The sequence below is a fragment of the Ylistrum balloti genome, unplaced genomic scaffold (genome assembly GCF_031769215.1).
Source record: "Ylistrum balloti isolate Yb309-2 unplaced genomic scaffold, AGI_CSIRO_Ybal_v1 Utg369856, whole genome shotgun sequence".
Classification (NCBI taxonomy): Eukaryota; Metazoa; Mollusca; class Bivalvia; order Pectinida; family Pectinidae; genus Ylistrum; species Ylistrum balloti.
Window position 1 is genome coordinate 1502175 of NW_026782006.1, and position 23191 is coordinate 1525365.

The window sequence follows — 23191 nt, forward strand, 5'->3', positions numbered from 1 at the left end:
TCAGATACTAATCAGGACTTCTCAGTGTAACCTTTCTGAAAAACTACCAGAAGTTCTGTTCGTTCAAAATAACTTTGTAATCAGTCACGCCATTGAGGGAGACAATTAGTGACGTGTCATCTACTTTTTGTAAGATGTCGACAAAACAGCAGCGAGAGACAAAAAGCTACTACTTAAGGAATAACACGTGCATGGAATAAGTTTGAATTTCGCGCGCGTTTTCTCAGTAAAGTAAATTCTCCGAAATAATAACGATTTACTTCCTGGTTCCGTTATCAAATGATGTACTTCCTGAATTACGTTTTTTTGTGAAAGATAAAGAGAGGAGGCGACATACTTTACCCTCATTTATGTTCACCATCATCAGCTGGACAGGTGTCGAACAGGTGTGGACGGAAAGGCTACTTTACCTGGCGCCCAAGCCAGGTAAATTGTACCTGTGGTCAACCCTTCTGTAAATAGCTAAACCAGTGACCCCACCCTTGGCACAGTTCTAAGTCAACCTTCCCGGTAGTGTTGATAAACGGAAAGTTGGAAGCGTACAGGTCAGTTATAGTGTTAATCTTGTATTGTGTATCATGTATGTAACTTTTAAATACTAAGTACCCTTTCGTTTTCCGTTCTCTTAACATTACACAGATCAAGAAGGTTCGGCAAAACTGGGTACTGACAGTAACTTAAAGCTGTCACAGGGAATATATGATAAAGACATTTTATTTAGGTCAAACCCAATTCATATCGGTATTAGCAGAGCAAATGTGCGGGATTGAGAAAAGGGAAACGCTGTACACTCATACAAAACATGACCAGGACATCTAACACCACACGTTACAGGTAAACGGTTATACCTAGTCTGTTTATCGTCTACCTATCACGGACATATACCTAGTCTGTTTATCGTCTACCTATCACGGACATATACCTAGTCTGTTTATCGTCTACCTACCACGGACATATACCTAGTCTGTTTATCGTCTACCTACCACGGACATATACCTTGTCTGTTTATCGTCTACCTACCACGGACATATACCTAGTCTGTTTATCGTCTACCTATCACGGACATATACCTAGTCTGTTTATCGTCTACCTATCAAAGACATACGAATTAGGGAATTAGTTTCCTTGTTACTTATGTACATCTGTGTACAACCTTGTGTTGAAGTGTCACTGGACCAGTGGTTGGGATAGGATGAAAGTTTAGATCTGGCTCTGTTTAACTCCTCTGTCTGTACTAAACATCAATGTACATTCTATATTTGGGCTGTACAAAAGTTTGTAGGAAAGAGAGATTGCATCAGTCCCTGTATTTATAGAATTAGTTGTGTATTATTTGACACAGACATTTCTTTGAATTGAAAACATGTACAAATGTATCCAAAAGAGACATGTCTACTGGTTTGTGTTTTCAATTTAAATGAAGACAGCTTTTCTTGGAATGACTCGGTGAGAAGTCAGCTAATGATTGATAAGACTTTTAACCCCTGTGACCTTAAAGTAGGGTCAAGTTCATTCATTTGAGTATGTTTTTATTGTTAGTTGTTTACCCAGCATGCAACTGGTATGACATCCTGACACAAGGTCTCATGGTGATTGAGAAATCAGACAATGATTTTATTGTAACACTTGTCCTTCCAGAAGATGAGCTAAAACTACATCTAATGTGTTTTCATGATGTAGCCGAGTTAGGGTTAGGAGTTATCTCCATTCAAACAATCAACCTGATGATGTCATTCCATATCTTCATTCTTAAAGATGAAGCATAGAGATCCCTTAAACAATATAAATAACAAATACAAAAAGAACACTATGTAACTTATTACAATACTTACCACTTTCATTTACATGGGACATATATGGCCTTGACCTAAATAGAAACAGAGGATAACATAATTTAATTGACAAGATATTGCTCTCACTCAAATCGTGAGATGTAAATATAGAATAAATTTTAAATGATCGAATTGCTTCTTTGAAATAGATAAATAAAGATCTTTATCAATGATTTGTATAGACATAGATAGTTTACAATATAAATACAAGACTTGCCCCGTGTATGGCATGACGAACATTAAAGTAAGGTGAAATATTAGACACTAGATATGTACACCAGACAAAACAAAAGTAACTGACACGCAAATAAAACACACAAATATAATATAATGAATACAAACTATCACTTGTATTACAGGTAGCCACGGTGATTGCCAGTGGTTATGTTACCCTGTTCTAATGTAACCTAATTAATTGCCATGATTGCCAGTAGTCATGTGACCTTGTTCTAATGTAACCTAATTAATTGCCATGATTGCCAGTAGTCATGTGACCTTGTTCTAATGTAACCTAATTAATTGCCATGATTGCCAGTAGTCATGTGACCTTGTTCTAATGTAACCTAATTAATTGCCATGATTGCCAGTAGTCATGTGACCTTGTTCTAATGTAACCTAATTAATTGCCATGATTGCCAGTAGTCATGTGACCCTGTCACACTCCTGATTTACTAGCTTGTGATACATTATGTTTTGTATAAATAGTGTCAAGTTTCTTCTTTATGAAATCTATGATAAACAGGAAACATTCTATGTTTAAAGATTGAGGATAGAAATGAAACAATCGTCCAAAATAGACACAATTTCTGTGAAGGCATCATCAACTTTTACTCTAAAAATAAGTTAGCTGTATGCCTTAACTTGATGACCTCATGCTTACATAAGGAAATGGACACTTATCATGGTGATGTACATTTGTTAGAAATGTGGATGTTAAAGCAGTCCCTGCTAGTAGACACTGCAGAACTGATTTTTACAGGACTCATTTTTCAACTGAAATCACTTGGCCATGATTCTGGGAAAGAAAAGCACAATTTTGTGAATCTCTTAATCACTGGTAATTTTTCACCTAAATATATATTGCTAAAGGAATAAAACCCACAACAGGATCAAGGTAGGTGTGAGACAGGAATACGACCCACAACAGGATCAAGGTAGGTGTGAGACAGGAATAAGACCCACAACAGGATCAAGGTAGGTGTGAGACAGGAATAAGATACATAACAGGATCAAGGTGGGTGTGAGACAGGAATAAGACCCACAACAGGATCAAGGTAGGTGTGAGACAGGAATAAGATACACAACAGGATCAAGGTGGGTGTGAGACAGGAATAAGACCCACAACAGGATCAAGGTAGGTGTGAGACAGGAATAAGACCCACAACAGGATCAAGGTAGGTGTGAGACAGGAATAAGACCCACAACAAGATCAAGGTAGGTGTGAGACAGGAATAAGACCCACAACAAGATCAAGGTAGGTGTGAGACAGGAATAAGACCCACAACAGGACCAAGGTAGGTGTGAGACAGGAATAAGACCCACAACAAGATCAAGGTAGGTGTGAGACAGGAATAAGATACATAACAGGATCAAGTTGGGTGTGAGACAGGAATAAGATACACAACAGGATCAAGGTGGGTGTGAGACAGGAATAAGATACACAACAGGATCAAGGTGGGTGTGAGACAGGAATAAGATACACAACAGGATCAAGGTGGGTGTGAGACAGGAATAAGACCCACAACAGGATCAAGGTGGGTGTGAGACAGGAATAAGACCCACAACAGGCTCAAGGTGGGTGTGAGACAGGAATAAGACCCACAACAGGCTCAAGGTGGGTGTGAGACAGGAATAAGATACACAACAGGATCAAGGTAGGTGTGAGACAGGAATAAGACCCACAACAGGATCAAGGTAGGTGTGAGACAGGAATAATATACACTATAGGATCAAAGACCCACAACAGGATCAAGGTATCAAGGTAGGTGTGACAGACCCACAACAGGATCAAGGTAGGTGTGAGACAGGAATAAGACCCACAACAGGATCAAGGTAGGTGTGAGACAGGAATAAGATACACAACAGGATCAAGGTAGGTGTGAGACAGGAATAAGATACACAACAGGATCAAGGTGGGTGTGAGACAGGAATAAGACCCACAACAGGATAAAGGTAGGTGTGAGACAGGAATACGACCCACAACAGGATCAAGGTAGGTGTGAGACAGGAATAAGACCCACAACAGGATCAAGGTAGGTGTGAGACAGGAATAAGATACACAACAGGATCAAGGTAGGTGTGAGACAGGAATAAGACCCACAACAGGATAAAGGTAGGTGTGAGACAGGAATACGACCCACAACAGGATCAAGGTAGGTGTGAGACAGGAATAAGACCCACAACAGGATCAAGGTAGGTGTGAGACAGGAATAAGATACACAACAGGATCAAGGTAGGTGTGAGACAGGAATAAGACCCACAACAGGATCAAGGTAGGTGTGAGACAGGAATAAGACCCACAACAGGATCTAGGTAGGTGTGAGACTTGAATAAGATACACAACAGGATCAAGGTAGGTGTGAGACAGGAATAAGATACACAACAGGATCAAGGTAGGTGTGAGACAGGAATAAGACCCACAACAGGATCAAGGTAGGTGTGAGACAGGAATAAGACCCACAACAAAATCAAGGTAGGTGTGAGACAGGAATAAGATACACAACAGGATCAAGGTAGGTGTGAGACAGGAATAAGACCCACAACAAAATCAAGGTGGGTTTGAGACAGGAATAAGATACATAACAGGCTCAAGGTGGGTGTGAGACGGGAATATAGAAGGATAAATACCTTGTATGTTCCTGTAGCTGAAGGACTGTATTTGACCCTATGAATAAGCTACACGTATACACACTTTCCGAACAAGCTGTGGGTTTAAGGCTAGGTACAGGAAAAGCACATATTTAGTTTTGTTTTGTAGTGTGAAAATAAACAAAGGATCATTATGCTGATGTGGAAAACAAGGCAAAAGACAGGACACTTTACCATCTGAAGAGATACTTGTATGCTCTTTCATAGATCTTGGATTAAACATTACTTCACTAAATGAGAATGGGTTTTGGATGTGAATATTTAACATGAAGGTTATTTAAGGACAAACATTTATGATGTTTAAGAAATAAGTTCTGATTTTTAATTTTTTTTTCAGACTTCTTACACAGTTTGAAGTTAACTTTTTGTAAATAGATTGATAATAATATTAAGATAAAATGGCAAAAAATTTCTATTCATCAATAATCCTTGATAAAATTGGACTTGTGTACTATGACAAATTGATACACACGTATGTGATATGTTTATAAATCATTTTTATTGTTTCTCAACAGTTAATTTTATCACCCAGTAATAATGGCAACAACAACGCCAACAACAGAAGCAACAACAGCAGCAACAAACCCTATCAACACTACCATTGAAAGCACCTCTACTGGGACAACAACATCAACATCAACATCACTAACTACCCAAACAGAGATCTTTAATAGAACCACCACTTCACCCATCACTAGTACTACAACAGACCAGGATCAGCCAAGTTCTGTACCAGGTAACAACATACCCAGTTACATACTCACTCATTGCCCATCAACAAATACTATCTTGTTTTCCTGTAACAAGCCCACTCATGTTTATTGCCCATCAACAAATACTATGTTGTTGTCCTGTTATAAGCCCACTCATGTTTATTGCCCATCAACAAATACTATGTTGTTGTCCTGTTATAAGCCCACTCATGTTTATTGCCCATCAACAAATACTATGTTGTTGTCATAAGCCTGCTCATGTTTATTGCCCATCAACAAATAATATCTTGTTGTCCTGTTATAAGCCCACTCATGTTTATTGCCCATCAACAAATACTATCTTGTTGTCCTGTAATAAGCCCGCTCATGTTTATTGCCCATCAACAAATACTATGTTGTTGTCCTGTAACAAGCCTGCTCATGTTTATTGCCCATCAACAAATACTATCTTGTTGTCCTGTAACAAGCCTGCTCATGTTTATTGCCCATCAACAAATACTATGTTGTTGTCCTGTTATAAGCCCGCTCATGTTTATTGCCCATCAACAAATACTATGTTGTTGTCCTGTTATAAGCCCGCTCATGTTTATTGCCCATCAACAAATACTATGTTGTTGTCCTGTTATAAGCCCACTCATGTTTATTGCCCATCAACAAAGACTGTCTTGTTGCTCTGTCATAAGCCCGCTCATGTTTATTGCCCATCAACAAATACTATGTTGTTGTCCTGTTATAAGCCCGCTCATGTTTATTGCCCATCAACAAATACTATGTTGTTGTCCTGTTATAAGCCCACTCATGTTTATTGCCCATCAACAAATACTATGTTGTTGTCCTGTTATAAGCCCACTCATGTTTCTTACCTATAAAATATTTTTTTGTTGTCGTGTAATGATCTTACTCCTGAAATGTATGAATGTTTTGGAACACTGCAGAATAAATTCCATTTGTGGTTGTAGTTTTCAGTAATAAGTTTGTGTAGCTGGGCCACTCATGGAGAGAATTTATATATTTTGGGTTTGTCTCTGTCATTTAATCCATCATGGAAATATTTTAAGATATATATAGGCTGGGTTTCATTTCCTCATAGTGTAATCATATATAATGTTGTATCATCAACATATATCACTGATACAAACAAACTGTGTTAGATATATTAATGATGTTTCTCACTTCTTCCCACTACTTCAGAACACTGTGGTATATATATATGTTTCATTTTCCTGGACTGAGGTTGTTGTACCTGTACTTGCCCAGATGTGTAGTCTGATGGCCAACACAAGATAGTCTCCTTGTCAGAACAAGTGTATGATGTCATGTCAATGTTAAATATTACATGTATACAAATCAGTACCATTCTATTGCACCTTCATTACTTCTCACATCTGGTCTGAGTGTACCACAACTAGTCTGAGTGTACCACATCTGGTCTGAGTGTACCACTTCTGGCCTGAGTGTACCACATCTGGTCTGAGTGTACCATATCTGGTCTGAGTGTACCATGTCTGGTCTGAGTGTACCATATCTGGTCTGAGTGTACCACATTTAGTGTAAGTGTACCATATCTGGTCTGAGTGTACCATATCTTGTCTGAGTGTACCACTTCTGGCCTGAGTGTACCACTTCTGGCCTGAGTGTAACACATCTGGTCTGAGTGTACCATATCTGGTCTGAGTGTACCACATCTAGTGTAAGTGTACCATATCTGGTCTGAGTGTACCACATCTAGTGTAAGTGTACCATATCTTGTCTGAGTGTACCATATCTGGTCTGAGTGTACCACTTCTGGCCTGAGTGTACCACTTCTGGTCTGAGTGTACCACATCTGGTCTGAGTGTACCACATCTGGTCTGAGTGTACCACTTCTGGTCTGTGTGTTCCATGTCTGGTCTGAGTGTTCCATGCCTGGCCTTAGTGTACCACATCTGGGCTAAGTGTTCCATGTCTGGCCTGAGTGTTCTACGTCTGGTCTGTGTGTACCACATCTTGCCTTAGTGTACCACATCTGGGCATAGTGTTCCATGTCTGGCCTGATTGTTCTATGTCTGGCCTGAGTTTACCACAGCTTGACTTAGTGTACCACATCTGGGCATACTGTTCCATGTCTGGCCTTAGTGTTCCATGTCTGGTCTGAGTGTACCACATCTTGCCTTAGTGTACCACATCTGGGCATAGTGTTTCATGTCTGGCCTGAGTGTTCTGTCTCTGGCCTGAGTTTACCACAGCTTGCCTTAGTGTACCACATCTGGGCATACTGTTCCATGTCTGGCCTTAGTGTTCCATGTCTGGTCTGAGTGTACCACATCTTGCCTAAGTGTACCACATCTGGGCATACTGTTCCATGTCTGGCCTTAGTGTTCCATGTCTGGCCTGAGTGTTCCATGTCTGGCCTGAGTGTACCATGTCTGGTCTGAGTGTTCCATGTCTGGTCTGAGTGTACTATGTCTGGTCTGAGTGTACCATTTCTGGCCTGAGTGTACTATGTCTGGTCTGAGTGTACCATGTCTGGCCTGAGTGTTCCATGTCTGGTCTGAGTGTACTATGTCTGGTCTGAGTGTACCATGTCTGGCCTGAGTGTACTATGTCTGGTCTGAGTGTACCATGTCTGGCCTGAGTGTTCCATGTCTGGCCTGAGTGTACCATGTCTGGCCTGAGTGTTCCATGTCTGGTCTGAGTGTACCATGTCTGGCCTGAGTGTACTATGTCTGGCCTGAGTGTACCATGTCTGGCCTGAGTGTTCCATGTCTGGCCTGAGTGTACCATGTCTGGTCTGAGTGTTCCATGTCTGGTCTGAGTGTACTATGTCTGGTCTGAGTGTACCATGTCTGGCCTGAGTGTACTATGTCTGGTCTGAGTGTACCATGTCTGGTCTGAGTGTACCATGTCTGGTCTGAGTGTACTATGTCTGGTCTGAGTGTACCATGTCTGGCCGTAGTGTACCATTTCTGGTCTGAGTGTTCCATGTCTGGTCTGAGTGTACCATGTCTGGCCGTAGTGTACCATTTCTGGTCTGAGTGTTCCATGTCTGGTCTGAGGGTACCACATCTTGCCTTAGTGTACCATGTCTGGCCGTAGTGTTCCATGTCTGGCCTTAGTTTGCTCAATCTGGTGTGAGTGTACTAGCTTGTCTTGACTTCAACAATACTAAGTCGCTGGGCAAGGAGTGAGAAATAAAAACATTTTTTTTGTTGTCTACTGATTTCCTAAAATGTTATTTCGTCGTGTTCTGGCATGATGTACTGTTATTTTGATAAAGTCTGTATATTATATTATGTAACCCAAACCCCATACAGAAGGTAAAAATTAGGAAATAGGAACATTCAGCTATTAGATGTACAATTCATAATTAATACACTTGAACATAACTGTTATTTTGCTTTGATTTTGGTAATTCATTTGACCTTTGACCTTTATAGCTCTTGCTTTTTGTGTTTGTTATTTATTTCATTTGCTCTTTGACCTTTACAGCTATAGTTGGTGGAGTCATCGGGGGTGTTGTGGTGTTAGTACTTGTTGCAGTACTTGTTTGTTTCGTCCTCAGGTAAGTTGATGAACAGAAATCAGTGCTGATAGTTTCTATTTAGATCTATTGCTGGGTGTGTGATGACATCCCTTCAATGTCTCAATGAGATTAACAGTCACATGGTTTACTGTTGCATGTGACAAGGTTAAATTATAGAATTAGCAGAACAACACACTGTCCCTAACTTAACTTTGAAATCAGTGCATGTTCCTGGGGGAAATTTTTGAAATTTACATACAAATGCATTACTATCACATGATGTCACAAATGTTCATTTTTACCAGGTTGTTGGGCTAAAGTCAAGGCCATTGTTTATGTTCCAAATCAGGCCATCTGAGCAGTGTTGGTGCACTGTGAGAACAAAATATACTATGTACATATGAAGTATAGTTTGGATGAGGATAAATAGATAGAAAGATGGAGGAGTGATTTAGAATACTCCTGAAATCATGGTTGTGAGTCGATAAAAAATTGGTTGAAAACAGATATGATAATGATATTTACAGAAATCATCTTTGCTTTTATTTACAGACGTCGGCATCGAAAACAGATGAAAAAGAAACAAAAAGCGGAAAATTTACCAACACTTCCGTCAGTAGCGGATCTACAAGACGAGGAAATAAAATCCTCTAAACAAGGTAAAAAAAAGGACTGGTCAATGAAAAGCGAGCCAGAACAGTATTATGTTAATGAACAAATAGGAGAAAAGGCAGGGGGGAAATGTAAGGAATCTCTGTATATACAGCCGCAGCCCCAAAGACCTCTCTATACTGGACTTGAAGGTGTAGAGTATTACATGGATAACAACTCCAAAAAGTCGGACCAAAAAACTACAGATACCATGGTGTACAGTGACCCCAACAACACTGAAGACAAAGAACAGACTTCCTATACAAACTCTGAGGTAGGAAGTAAAGATACAAGTGAAACGAGGGACTATGTAAATGTTCCCCAAAAAAAAATGAAACCACCTGACGCAAATCACACAGCCTACAAAAACAATTGTGTCACCAATGATAATGAAGAATTGGGTTTTTATGAAAATGCAGAAATGTAATTGATTAATTATTCAATCATAATATTATTGAAGGACTGAATTAATTATGATGTTTTTGGTTAGCCAGCATTTCTAGCTAGATACAGTCATGTCTTTGTGAAATGGTGAGATAAACAGTCATGTCTTTGATAAACAGTCATGTCTTTGTGAAGTGTTGAGGTAAAATCCATGTCTTTGATGAACAGCCATGTCTTTGTGAAGTGGTGAGATAAACAGTCGCGTCTTTGTGAAGTGTTGAGGTAAAATCCTTGTCCTTTCGAAGTGGTGAGCTAAACAGCCATATCTTTGTGAAGTGGTCAGATAAACAGCCATGTCTTTGTGAAGTGGTGAGATAAACAGCCATGTATTTGTGAAGTGGTGAGATAAACAGCCATGTATGATGGGACATGTTGGTGTGAGATAAGTCTGATGGTACACGTTGGTGTGAGATAAGTCCGATGGTACAGGTTGGTGTGAGATAAGTCTGATGGTACATGTTGGTGGGAGATAGGTCTGATGGTACACGTTGGTGTGAGATAAGTCTGATGGTACACGTTGGTGTGAGATAAGTCTGATGGTACATGTTGGTGGGAGATAAGTCCCATGGTACACGTTGGTGGGAGATAAGTCCCATGGTACAGGTTGGTGTCAGATAAGGCTGATGGTACACGTTGGTGGGAGATAGGTCTGATGGTACACGTTGGTGGGAGATAAGTCCGATGGTACACGTTGGTGGGAGATAAGTCCGATGGTACACGTTGGTGGGAGAGTTCACGTTGGTGGGAGATAAGTCCGATGGTACACGTTGGTGGGAGATAAGTCCGATGGTACACGTTGGTGGGAGATAAGTCCCATGGTACACGTTGGTGGGAGATAAGTCCCATGGTACATGTTGGTGTGAAATAAGTCCCATGGTACACGTTGGTGGGAGATAAGTCCCATGGTACACGTTGGTGGGAGATAAGTCCCATGGTACACGTTGGTGGGAGATAAGTCCCATGGTACACGTTGGTGGGAGATAAGTCCGATGGTATACGTTGGTGGGAGATAAGTCCGATGGTACACGTTGGTGGGAGATAAGTCCGATGGTACACGTTGGTGGGAGATAAGTCCGATGGTACACGTTGGTGTGAGATAAGTCCGATGGTACACGTTGGTTGGAGATAAGTCTGTGGTACACGTTGGTGTGAGATAAGTCCCATGGTACATGTTGGTGGGAGATAAGTCTGTGGTACACGTTGGTGGGAGATAAGTCTGATGGTACACGTTGGTGGGAGATAAGTCCCATGGTACACGTTGGTGTGAGATAAGTCTGATGGTACACGTTGGTGGGAGATAAGTCTGTGGTACACGTTGGTGGGAGATAAGTCTGATGGTACATGTTTGTAATAGTCAGTGCCTTGTAGCCTTTATGATTTGCTCTTTGATACTGTGAGATTGTGTAAGATTTAGTATATATAGAAATCCAACAATATTGTGATTTTATGATAATGTACAGAATTGTGATATCTTATTGCCAGCTTAAATAAGAGGCACAAGTTGTTTCAATTGTTTTCTTTAAATTTATGTTTATATTTCCATGACATTTTCATAAAATTATTTTTAATGTATCACAATTATCTCAAAATTTTTACCTGAAATAGCATGCTAACCGATTCCTAAAATGTAGAACATGAATGGAAATGAATACTTGAGACATTCTAGCGAAGTTTTAAATGATATGAATGGACAGAGTTTTGATTTTACATATTTCATCGTTTTGTTTTGTCTAAAACTTTTGGCCCTAACCATATTGGCGTTAGGTTAAGTGTAACCAGGAATAATATTTAGATGATACTATACAGCCAGAACTTGGTCAAGTGAGCAAAGAGGGAAAACTATACTTTTAGGATGCTGATGTAGAGATGTCTGGACGTAACGACCAGGCCAAACTAGTGGTCAGTGACATATTGCTAAGTCTGGACATTAACGACCAGGCCAAACTAGTGGTCATTGACTTATCGCTAAGCTTGGACATAATGACCAGGCCAAACTGGTGGTCAGTGACTTATCGCTAAGCCTGGACATAACGACCAGGCCAAACTAGTGGTCAGTGACATATTGCTAAGTCTGGACATTAACGACCAGACCACATTGATGGTATTGACTTATCGCTAAGCTTGGACATAATGACCAGGCCAAACTAGTGGTCATTGACTTATCGCTAAGCCTGGACATAACGACCAGGCCAAACTGGTGGTCAGTGACTTATCGCTAAGCCTGGACATAACGACCAGGCCAAACTGGTGGTCAGTGACTTATCGCTAAGCCTGGACATAACGACCAGGCCAAACTAGTGGTTAGTGACTTATCGCTAAGCCTGGACATAACGACTAGGCCAAACTGGTGGTCAGTGACTTATCGCTAAGCCTGGACATAACGACCAGGCCAAACTGGTGGTCAGTGACTTATCGCTAAGCCTGGACATAACGACCAGGCCAAACTAGTGGTTAGTGACTTATCGCTAAGCCTGGACATAACAACAAGGCCAAACTAGTGGTCAGTGACTAAATACTTAGCCAGGCTTCACAGTATCTACAGTACATGGTAAACCAAGGTATACATGTTGATTGTTTTTACACTCCAGTTTATCTCATTTTACATTTTTTCATGTATCATCCATTATTTTATGTACAATGATGCTAGAACTTAACAATACGATAGTCAACCACACTAACCTGAACGTCACATAACATGTTAACTATAGTCAACCACACTAACCTGAAGGTCACATAACATGTTATCTATAGTCAACCACACTAACCTGAAGGTCACATAACATGTGAAGGTCACGTAACATGTTATCTATAGTCAACCACACTAACCTGAAGGTCACGTAACATGTTAACTATAGTCAACCACACTCACCTGAAGGTCACGTAACATGTTAACTATAGTCAACCACACTAACCTGAAGGTCACGTAACATGTTAACTATAGTCAACCACACTAACCTGAAGGTCACATAACATGTTAACTATAGTCTCCCAAACCAACCTTAGGTTACCACCTATCTGTCAGTCCTTACCACTTAGCATTCATTTTTACCACCTACCATTTCAAAACTAATTCAAGAAACAAGCATAGATACAAAATCTTGCTATGGAATCCTGTAGATTTGAGTTAATCACTTTCATATTCATTTTTAATAACACAAATTTTGTAGGAAACATTTTATGACATTTTAGAGGATGACTGAGTAGACATCTTAAGGAGACTATAGAGAAAACATTACAGTGATAAAACAAATACTTCTCGATGAATATGGAATTTATTCCAAATGTTTTAAATTGGTTTTGCTTTTTGAAAGATTGGTTTGCTCCTAGAAGGCGTAGTACTTTTAAAACCCTGATATAAATGAAACATTTGTTGTAACTTGTGTGGTATTTGTGGTAGGTATGCTTGCTAGGTAGCTGACACTTGTGTATTCTCCTGAGTAAGTATCTTTGGAGGACTAATGGTAAAGCCTTCAGTAACATACATATTATGTTCTGTGTTGTTGTATATTGTAGTAGGAAATAGCACCACAATCAATCTACACTCATTATTGTCGCTCAATCATTATGCTGTACATATTTTATTTGAGCGTGTAAGATAACAAAACATATGATTTTACAACATATTTTTGTGAATGATAGTATTGTGACTGTATCATATAATGATCTCATTGTTAATGCGATTTTCTATTATCATTACTAAACATGTACAAGATTAACCAGTGTTGCTGCTAGGAGGTCACAAAAGTCTGTTGATGTGACACGAGAGGTCACAAAAGTCTGTTGATGTGACACGAGAGGTCACAAAAGTCTGTTGATGTGACATGAGGGGTCACAAAAGTCAGTTGATGTGACATGAGAGGTCACAAAGGTCAGTTAATTTGCCATGAGAGTCTACAAGTTTAATGATACATTAGAGTTTCGTAAATTGGCAACATTAATGACTTCATGATTGGTGAAATAGACTTGTAGATTTTTTTATTTACTTTTTCTTGCTTCTTGTTTACACGATATTTAAATGGCACATTTTATTGTGTTATGTTGTAATATTTTTTAAAACGTTGCTTATATACCAAATTAAAAGCTGTTCATATACCAGTAAACAAGAAAAAAATATTTACACTGCTTTAAAAAAGTCCCATTCATTTGGTTTTATTCACAAATAGAAATAGAAGTATGTTGATATAGGAATTCAACATTCCTTATGTAATATCAACAGCAGTTGTGGTCTAATGCCATAACAGTTTGGAAAAGGAATAAATCTGGCCAAGGTTGAGTGACATGAGACAATAGAGTTAACAGAGACCTGTCATATTGTTACAAAGGGTTGAGTGACATGAGACAATAGCGTTAACAGAGACCTGTCATATTGTTACAAAGGATTGAGTGACACGAGACAATAGCGTTAACAGAGACCTGTCATATTGTTACAAAGGGTTGAGTGACATGAGACAATAGAGTTAACAGAGACCTGTCATATTGTTACAAAGGATTGAGAATTTATTTGTATCTCACTTTAATAATGACAACATAGTTTGTAGTATATTTGTAACAAATGACAGCAGTTTTCCTTGTTATAGGTTTTATGTATTTATGATGCTGGAAATGGTATAATTGTGATATATTTTTAACAACTTAAAACAATGTATTCTTTATTTACAAAACTGTTCAGTATTGTTGAATCTTTGTAGTATTCTCTTCAGTCTGAAGTAGTCTTGATTATTGATCATTTAAAGTATTTCCTGTGTTTGTTGTTAGCTTAAGCTTTGTTTATAATTTAAGCTATTAACAAATGCCTTTATCATTGTTGAAAAATAGAAATCTGGTAGATTGTTTATGTTTTAGTAGCAATATCAAAGAAAAAAAAATTGAGTGTTTAGAATGATATCTGAACATCTCATGCCTTGTGACTTGCCTCCCCCCCCCCATTATTATGATAGTTGCTTTAAATCATGTAATGACTCTGTCTGCATTCATTTGAAATATGTTAATTAATTCACAAGAGATGCATTCTCAATAAAAATCAACAACAGAAAACTTATGTTCATCCCGGAAATGATTAAATTATAAATAAAGACATTTCATTTAGCTTTAAAAAATAATGATCTCACTGGGAAGTATTTTATTTCCTGATGAGGTTGGACGAGTTTGGTGCTCGTTTGTATACCTATTGGTTCTGTTGTTTACCTTTTTCTCATTTGGACACGTGACCTGTACTTAAATTGATTGCGATTTACATAGCGGTTGTCGTGGAGGAAGAAGACGATTCCGGAACACATGGTCTTATTCTCCTTGTACGTTCCCAGGAGTCTACATGAAAATCTTTCTTTTGTTCATATTTCTCCCTAGTATTATTTAATGAGTTTGGATTATGATTTTGTTGACATGTTGGTATTTTCATCAACATTTCAAATCGGAATTGAAATCGACGGCCTGGTCATGTATGACTTTCTACAGCAATATTTCTGTTACAATTTCATATTTTTATAATAAATGTATATTAATTATTCATGTTTATTTGTTTGATAAAATACTCATGCTTCGTACAATTTTTTAGCTGATTTGTTCCTATCTTACAGTTATTTTTGATAAACAAAGCCATTGTTTACAAATGCTTCAGAGACTATATCGTCCCAATTTCCGATGCCTTAATTTCAGCTGTTAGTAATGGTTGGACTGATTTGGAAAACAAAACTTCCCTATCTAGCTGATGAAAATATTCTTCTTTGTAATGTTTCGCCATAATGGCGTGCATAATCCATTATCCTCACTATGCATTTATCACGAAGGGTCATGGTAACCTATAGTCACCATGCTTCGTTCATCGTCGTCTGCCGACCGTAAAATTTAAAGATTTAAAACTTCTTCTCAAGTTCCACCAGTGGGATTGAGCTCCAACTTGCAAATGCCTTGAAAAACATATTTTAAACTTCTTTAGGTCGCCAACAAAGTGTTGTAATTTTTCGACCTTGTCAAAACTTGGATACGGCAGCCAGGGTGGCCATTTTGTAACATGCTTGTGCAATCGTGGTTTTCCTGTGCAACACATATTTCAAACTTCTTCTCAAGTTTCACCTGTTGGGTTGAACTCAAATTTACATGAAATGATCCTGAGACGGTCCTGACCAAGTGTTGTTATTTTTCGGGTATGTCTGAAATCAAAGATGTCCGCCATCTTGAAAAATATTTTAAACTTCTTTTCTAGTTCCACTGGTGCCATTGAGTAAAATATTGGTGGGAATGTTAAGGAAAGGTAGCCAATAAAGTGTTGTTATTTTCGACCTTGTCGAAACTTTGATATGGCAGCCAGGGAGGCCATTTTAAAAGATGATTGTGCAATCATGGTTATACTGTGCAAACCTATTTCAATCTTCTCAAATTTCACCAGTTGGATTGAGCTCCAACTTAACTGTCAAAAAAACAGGTAACACTTGTTACAGTTCCCTACTCCTCACCAAAACTACCATCTGCATTATGCAAAAACAGCCTCTTAGTAAGATTTCATTGAAAGTAGAAAAATTAACCCTTCTTCCTGCTGAAAGTTTTTGTAGACCGTCAAGACCCTTAGGCCTCTTGTTAAAGAACTCCAAAGAGTTTTTGACCTACCTCTGACAATCGATCCTCTCCTGAAATTCTGCCCGTAAATGACCATATATGTTAATAGGAAGTTAAGCAATATAAAACCCAATCGCTCCTGAAAAACAAGTTTTCTATAATCGTTAAAAAGATCGAATTTCCAGTTTTCTTCATCGAGTTAAGTGGCAAAATCTTTCAACAAGCTATTAGTTTGCTCATACCTGCCTGAATTTAAATTCAATTTAACATACACGGATGATATTTTGTCTTTTAATCAATTGAAATCAATTGCCCATAATATTGGAAGACACGACAGAGCGGCTTACCTGTATCTAGATGGATACCAACGCGGATGGCTATCCATCAATCTTTTTGCTAAACGTGAAGGATACCAATTTACCACTTGTGAATTGTCCAACCATTCCCGCCCCTCAGTTCATAGTATTTAGTCTAATATCATAAACTCTGATAAACCTACAAATGCAGGATTACCAGAGATGCAGGTTGTTGAAAGCAAGGAAACAAGTTTTAAGGTCGTGATCTCATTGGGAAATATTCTATGTCTTTGTGCGATAAACCTTGTTTTCAATTGGGGACGTGAATTTACAAGATTTGTATGGTGGACGTTATCGATGAAGCAGAAGATGCTTACTCTTCCGGAACACCTGGTCTTATTCTCCATGTACCTTTCCAGGAGTCTATCAATAGTAACTGATTGTCTAACTAAATAGTCATTACGTCGTTACCACAGAAACGTCGAGTAACAATGACTTATTGTGATATATCTAACAAAAGTGAAGACATTGAAAACAATCCTATGCGATTGTCAACTTATAGATATTCACGTGATCACTAGACTGTGGTCAGATCTCCGCAGTTTGAGAGGTATTTAAATTGGGGGTGTTTTATGTATACTAAAGATGTTGTATTTCTTCAAAGGAGTTAAGTGTGGAAACTCTTGTTTCAAGTTAAGGAAGCATGACCACAGAAAAATTTCAAACGATTACATAATTTAACCTCCTGCTTTATATTCTCTATTTAACAACGATACAACCATGTACCTAAATAAAATATACATCTAGAATATAAATCTATATAAAAATTGATAATCATAGGTTCATTGCAAAGTCAGTTTCCATGTCTACTAAACACCAAGCAAGGTGTTCATACTCCTGGTAAACTTTACAGGGTCCAGCCGCCGTCAATGATATATTCTTTACCGGTGATGTAAGAAGCCTGAAAGTACAAGAAACATTTACACAGTAGTGATGGAAACACGTGTACACAACACACTTAGTGGGTAGTGATGGACACATGTGTACACAACACACTTACGGGGTAGTGATGGAAACACGTGTACACAGCAGACTTACAGTTTGATGATGGAAACACGTGTACACAACATACTTACTGGGTAGTGATGGACACACGTGTACACAACACACTTACTGGGTAGTGATGGACACACGTGTACACAACATACTTACGGGGAAGCGATGGAAACACGTGTACACAACAGACTTACAGTTTGATGATGGAAACACGTGTACACAACATACTTACGGGGAAGCGATGGAAACACGTGTACACAACACACTTACTGGGTAGTGATGGACACGTGCACACAACACACTTACTGGGTAGTGATGGAAACACGTGTACACAACACACTTACTGGGTAGTGATGGAAACACGTGTACACAACACACTTACTGGGTAGTGATGGACACATGTGTACACAACACACTTACGGGGTAGTGATGGAAACACGTATACACAGCAGACTTACAGTTTGATGATGGAAACACGTGTACACAGCACACTTACAGTTTGATGATGGAAACACGTGTACACAGCACACTTACAGTTTGATGATGGAAACACGTGTACACAGCACACTTACAGTTTGATGATGGAAACACGTGTACACAGCAGACTTACAGTTTGATGATGGAAACACGTGTACACAGCAGACTTACAGGGTGGTGATGGAAACACGTGTACACAGCAGACTTACGGGGTAGTGATGGAAACATGTGTACACAACACACTTACTGGGTAGTGATGGAAACACGTGTACACAACACACTTACAGTTTGATGAAGGAAACACGTGTACACAGCAGACTTACAGTTTGATGATGGAAACACGTGTACACAGCACACTTACAGTTTGATGATGGAAACACGTGTACACAGCACACTTACAGTTTGATGATGGAAACATGTGTACACAGCACACTTACAGTTTGATGATGGAAACATGTGTACACAGCAGACTTACAGTTTGATGATGGAAACATGTGTACACAGCACACTTACAGTTTGATGATGGAAACACGTGTACACAGCACACTTACAGTTTGATGATGGAAACACGTGTACACAACAGACTTACAGTTTGATGATGGAAACACGTGTACACAGCAGACTTACAGTTTGATGATGGAAACACGTGTACACAACAGACTTACAGTTTGATGATGGAAACACGTGTACACAGCAGACTTACAGTTTGATGATGGAAACATGTGTACACAGCAGACTTACAGTTTGATGATGGAAACACGTGTACACAGCAGCCTTACAGGGTGGTGATGGAAACACATGTACACAGCAGACTTACGGGGTAGTGATGGAAACATGTGTACACAACACACTTACTGGGTAGTGATGGAAACACGTGTACACAACAGACTTACGGGGTAGTGATTGAAACACGTGTACACAACACACTTACTGGGTAATGATGGAAACACGTGCACACAACACACTTACTGGGTAGTGATGGACACACGTGTACACAACACACTTACTGGGTGGTGATGGAAACATGTGTACACAACACACTTGCTGGATAGTGATGGACACGTGTATACACAGCACACTTACTGGGTAGTGATGGACACACGTGCACACTACACACTTACACAGTAGTGATGGAAACACGTCTACACAACACATTTACTGGGTAGTGATGGAAACACGTGTACACAACACACTTACTGGGTAGTGATGGACACGTGTGTACACAACACACGTACTGGGTAGTGATAGACACACGTGTACACAACACACTTACTGGATGGTGATGGAAACGTGTACACAACACACTTACTAGGTAGTGATGGGCACACGTGCATACAACACACTTACTGGGGGGTGATGGAAACGTGTACACAACACACTGGGTAGTGATGGACACGTGTGCACACAACACACTAACTGGGTAGTGATGGAAACACGTGTACACAACACACTGGGTAGTGATGGACACGTGTGCACACAACACACTAACTGGGTAGTGATGGAAACACGTGAACACAACACACGGGGTAGTGATGGACATGTGTGTACACAACACACTTACTGGGTAGTGATGGAAAATATGTACACAACAGACTGACAGTTTGGTGATGGAAACACGTGAACACAACACACATACGGGGTAGCGATGGAAACATGTACACAGCAGACTTACAGGGTGGTGATGGAAACACGTGTACACAACACACTTACGGGGTAGCGAGTGAAACGTGTACACAGCAGACTTACAGGGTGGTGATGGAAACACGTCTACACAACACACTTACGGGGTAGCGAGTGAAACGTGTACACAGCAGACTTACAGGGTGGTGATGGAAACACGTGTACACAACATACTTACGGGGAAGCGATGGAAACACGTGTACACAACACACTTACGGGGTAGTGATAGAAACACGTGTACACAACAGACTTACAGTTAATGATGGACACGTGTACACAACACACTTACTGGGTAGTGATGGAAACACGTGTACACAACACACTTACTGGGTAGTGATGGACACGTGTACACAACACACTTACGGGGTAGTGATGGAAACACGTGTACACAACACACTTACGGGGTAGTGATGGAAACACGTGTACACAACACACTTACTGGGTAGTGATGGAAACATGTGTACACAACACACTTACTGGGTAGTGATGGAAACACGTGTACACAACACACTTACTGGGTAGTGATGGAAACACGTGTACACAACACACTTACTGGGTAATGATGGACACGTGTACACAACACACTTACTGGGTAGTGATGGAAACACGTGTACACACACACACACGTACTGGGTATGTGATGGACACACGTGATGGAAACATGTGTACAACACACACTGGACTTGGATGATGGAAACATGTGTGTACACAACACACTTACTTAGTGATGGAAACACGTGTACACACACACACAGTTTGATGATGGAAACACGTTACACAACACACTTGGATGATAGTGATGTACACGTGTACACAACACACTTACAGTTTGATGATGGAAACATGTGTACACAACACACTTACAGTTTGATGATGGAAACACGTGTACACAGCACACTTACAGTTTGATGATGGTGATGGACAGCACACGTGATGGAAACACAACACACTTACTGGGATGGGTGTACACAGCACACACAGTGATGATGGAAACACGTGTACACAGCACACTTACAGTTTGATGATGTGTGTACACAACACACGGAAACACGTGTACACAACACACTTACAGTTTGTGATGGGGGTAGTGATGGAAACACGTGTACACAACACACTTACAGGGTGATTGGAAAGGTACAGTTTGGTGATGGAAACACGTGTACACAACACACTTAGATGATGGGTAGTGATGGAAACACGTGTACACAACACACTTACAGGGTATGATGGAAACACGTGTACACTTACAGGGTGGTGATGGAAACACACAAAGATGAAACATGTGTACACAACACAACACGTGTACACAGCAGACTTACAGTTTGATGATGGAAACACGTGTACACAGCACACTTACAGTTTGATGATGGAAACACGTGTACACAGCAGACTTACAGTTTGATGATGGAAACACGTGTACACAACACACTTACAGTTTGATGATGGAAACACGTGTACACAACAGACTTACTGATGTGTGATGGACACACGTGTACACAACTTACAGTTTGATGATGGAAACACGTATGGAAACACGTGGTTTGTGTACACAGCAACACAGTTTGATGATGGAAACACGTGTATACACACACTTACAGTTTGATGATGGAAACACGTGTACACAACAGACTTACAGTTTGATGATGGAACGTGTACACAGCACACTTACAGGGTGGTGACACACAGTGTACACAACACACTTACTTACTGGGTAATGAGGGTACTGGGTAGTGTGATGGAAACACGTGTACACATCAGAATTACTGGGTAGTGATGGAAACACGTGTACACAACACACTTATATGTAAAAACATTAGTGAATTTTAATGGAAACACGTGTACACACAACACACTTACAGTTTGGGAGTGATGGAAACACGCTGTACTTATGATGAACAACAGTAAACAGGAAGTTCAGACTCCACGCTGTAATAGTTGTGGATTTAACTATAACCTTGTTCTGCTGTTGGTGTATCCCCAGTGTCAGACATATTCCTCCCCTTTATTTAGTATTGGCTTGTTTCATACACTGCAGAATTTAAATTTCCAGGTATCTTTAACGCTAGATGCTAAGGTTGTACTGGAGCGAAAAGGCAACAGAATACTTCAAATCAATAATTTAAATTTGTGAAACATATAAACTTGTTATATAGTATCATACTTTCTTTTGAATAATAAACACAGCAATGCAAAGAACCATAAACAGACATTCCTATTTATGTTTGACAATACCACTTTGATAGCAGTCTATATATATTGGTTCCTATCTCAGTAAGTTTCAATATGAAACAGAAGAAACGCAAATCCAGTATTACTTGATGAACTACGGTAAATGACTTCCTGACAAAACGCCCCTTTATCTATTAGAATATGAAATGCAACTAGGCGAAGTTAACGTCGTTTTCAAAAGTATTACATGGTATAAATATGTTGTACACAACAGAGTATTTTGATCTTAGCTTTCTTTACTTCCATTTTTTTTGCATATGATGGTGGGCTATTCAAATCGCTCTGGTACGTCGTCCGTCCGTCCGTAAAACATTTTTGTTATCGATATTTCTTGTTAAGTACTTGATAGATTTGATTTTAGGTCTGATCAGAAAAACAAAAAGGCCGACAGAAGGACATCTTAGATTTTGATTTTGAAAGCTTGTTATCGCTATTTCCTGAGAACTGCAGCGTAGATCTTTCTCACATTTCATGTGTATGTTTTCCTTGATCCCTAGTTGTGCCTGTTTGATTTTGTACTGGTCAGAATAAACAAAATGGCCCGCAAGCAGCCATCTTGGATTTTGACGTCGAAAGTTTGTTATCCCCATTTTTTGAGAACTACTCTATAGATCTTTCTCAAACTTCTTGTATAGGTTCATTTAGGTCCCTTATTATGTCTGTTTGAATTTGGGACTGATCAGAGAAACAAAATGGCTGTCAGACAGCCATCTTGGATTTCGCCCACTAAAGATTGTTATTGCTAATTTTCAACAAGTACTGAATGGATATCTCTCAAATTTCATAGGCATGTTCCCTTTGGTATTTCCTTGTAATCTTTTGATTTTGGGCTGATCAGAAAAATCAAAATGGCATCCAGGCGGCCAGAGTCCATTTGACAGGTAAAGACTA

At 39.5% G+C, this 23191-nt stretch overlaps 1 protein-coding gene across 1 annotated transcript; it reads left to right on the top strand.

Annotated features, from left to right (window-relative positions):
• Positions 1-433: 433 nt before the first annotated feature.
• Positions 434-9993, top strand: LOC132545771 (uncharacterized). Its single transcript, XM_060209459.1, has 4 exons — positions 434-545; positions 5216-5436; positions 8882-8954; positions 9468-9993. Exons 2-4 carry the CDS (start codon positions 5238-5240, stop codon positions 9991-9993), a joined length of 798 nt encoding a protein of 265 aa, XP_060065442.1. The 5' UTR covers positions 434-545; positions 5216-5237.
• The last annotated feature ends 13198 nt before the right edge of the window (positions 9994-23191 follow it).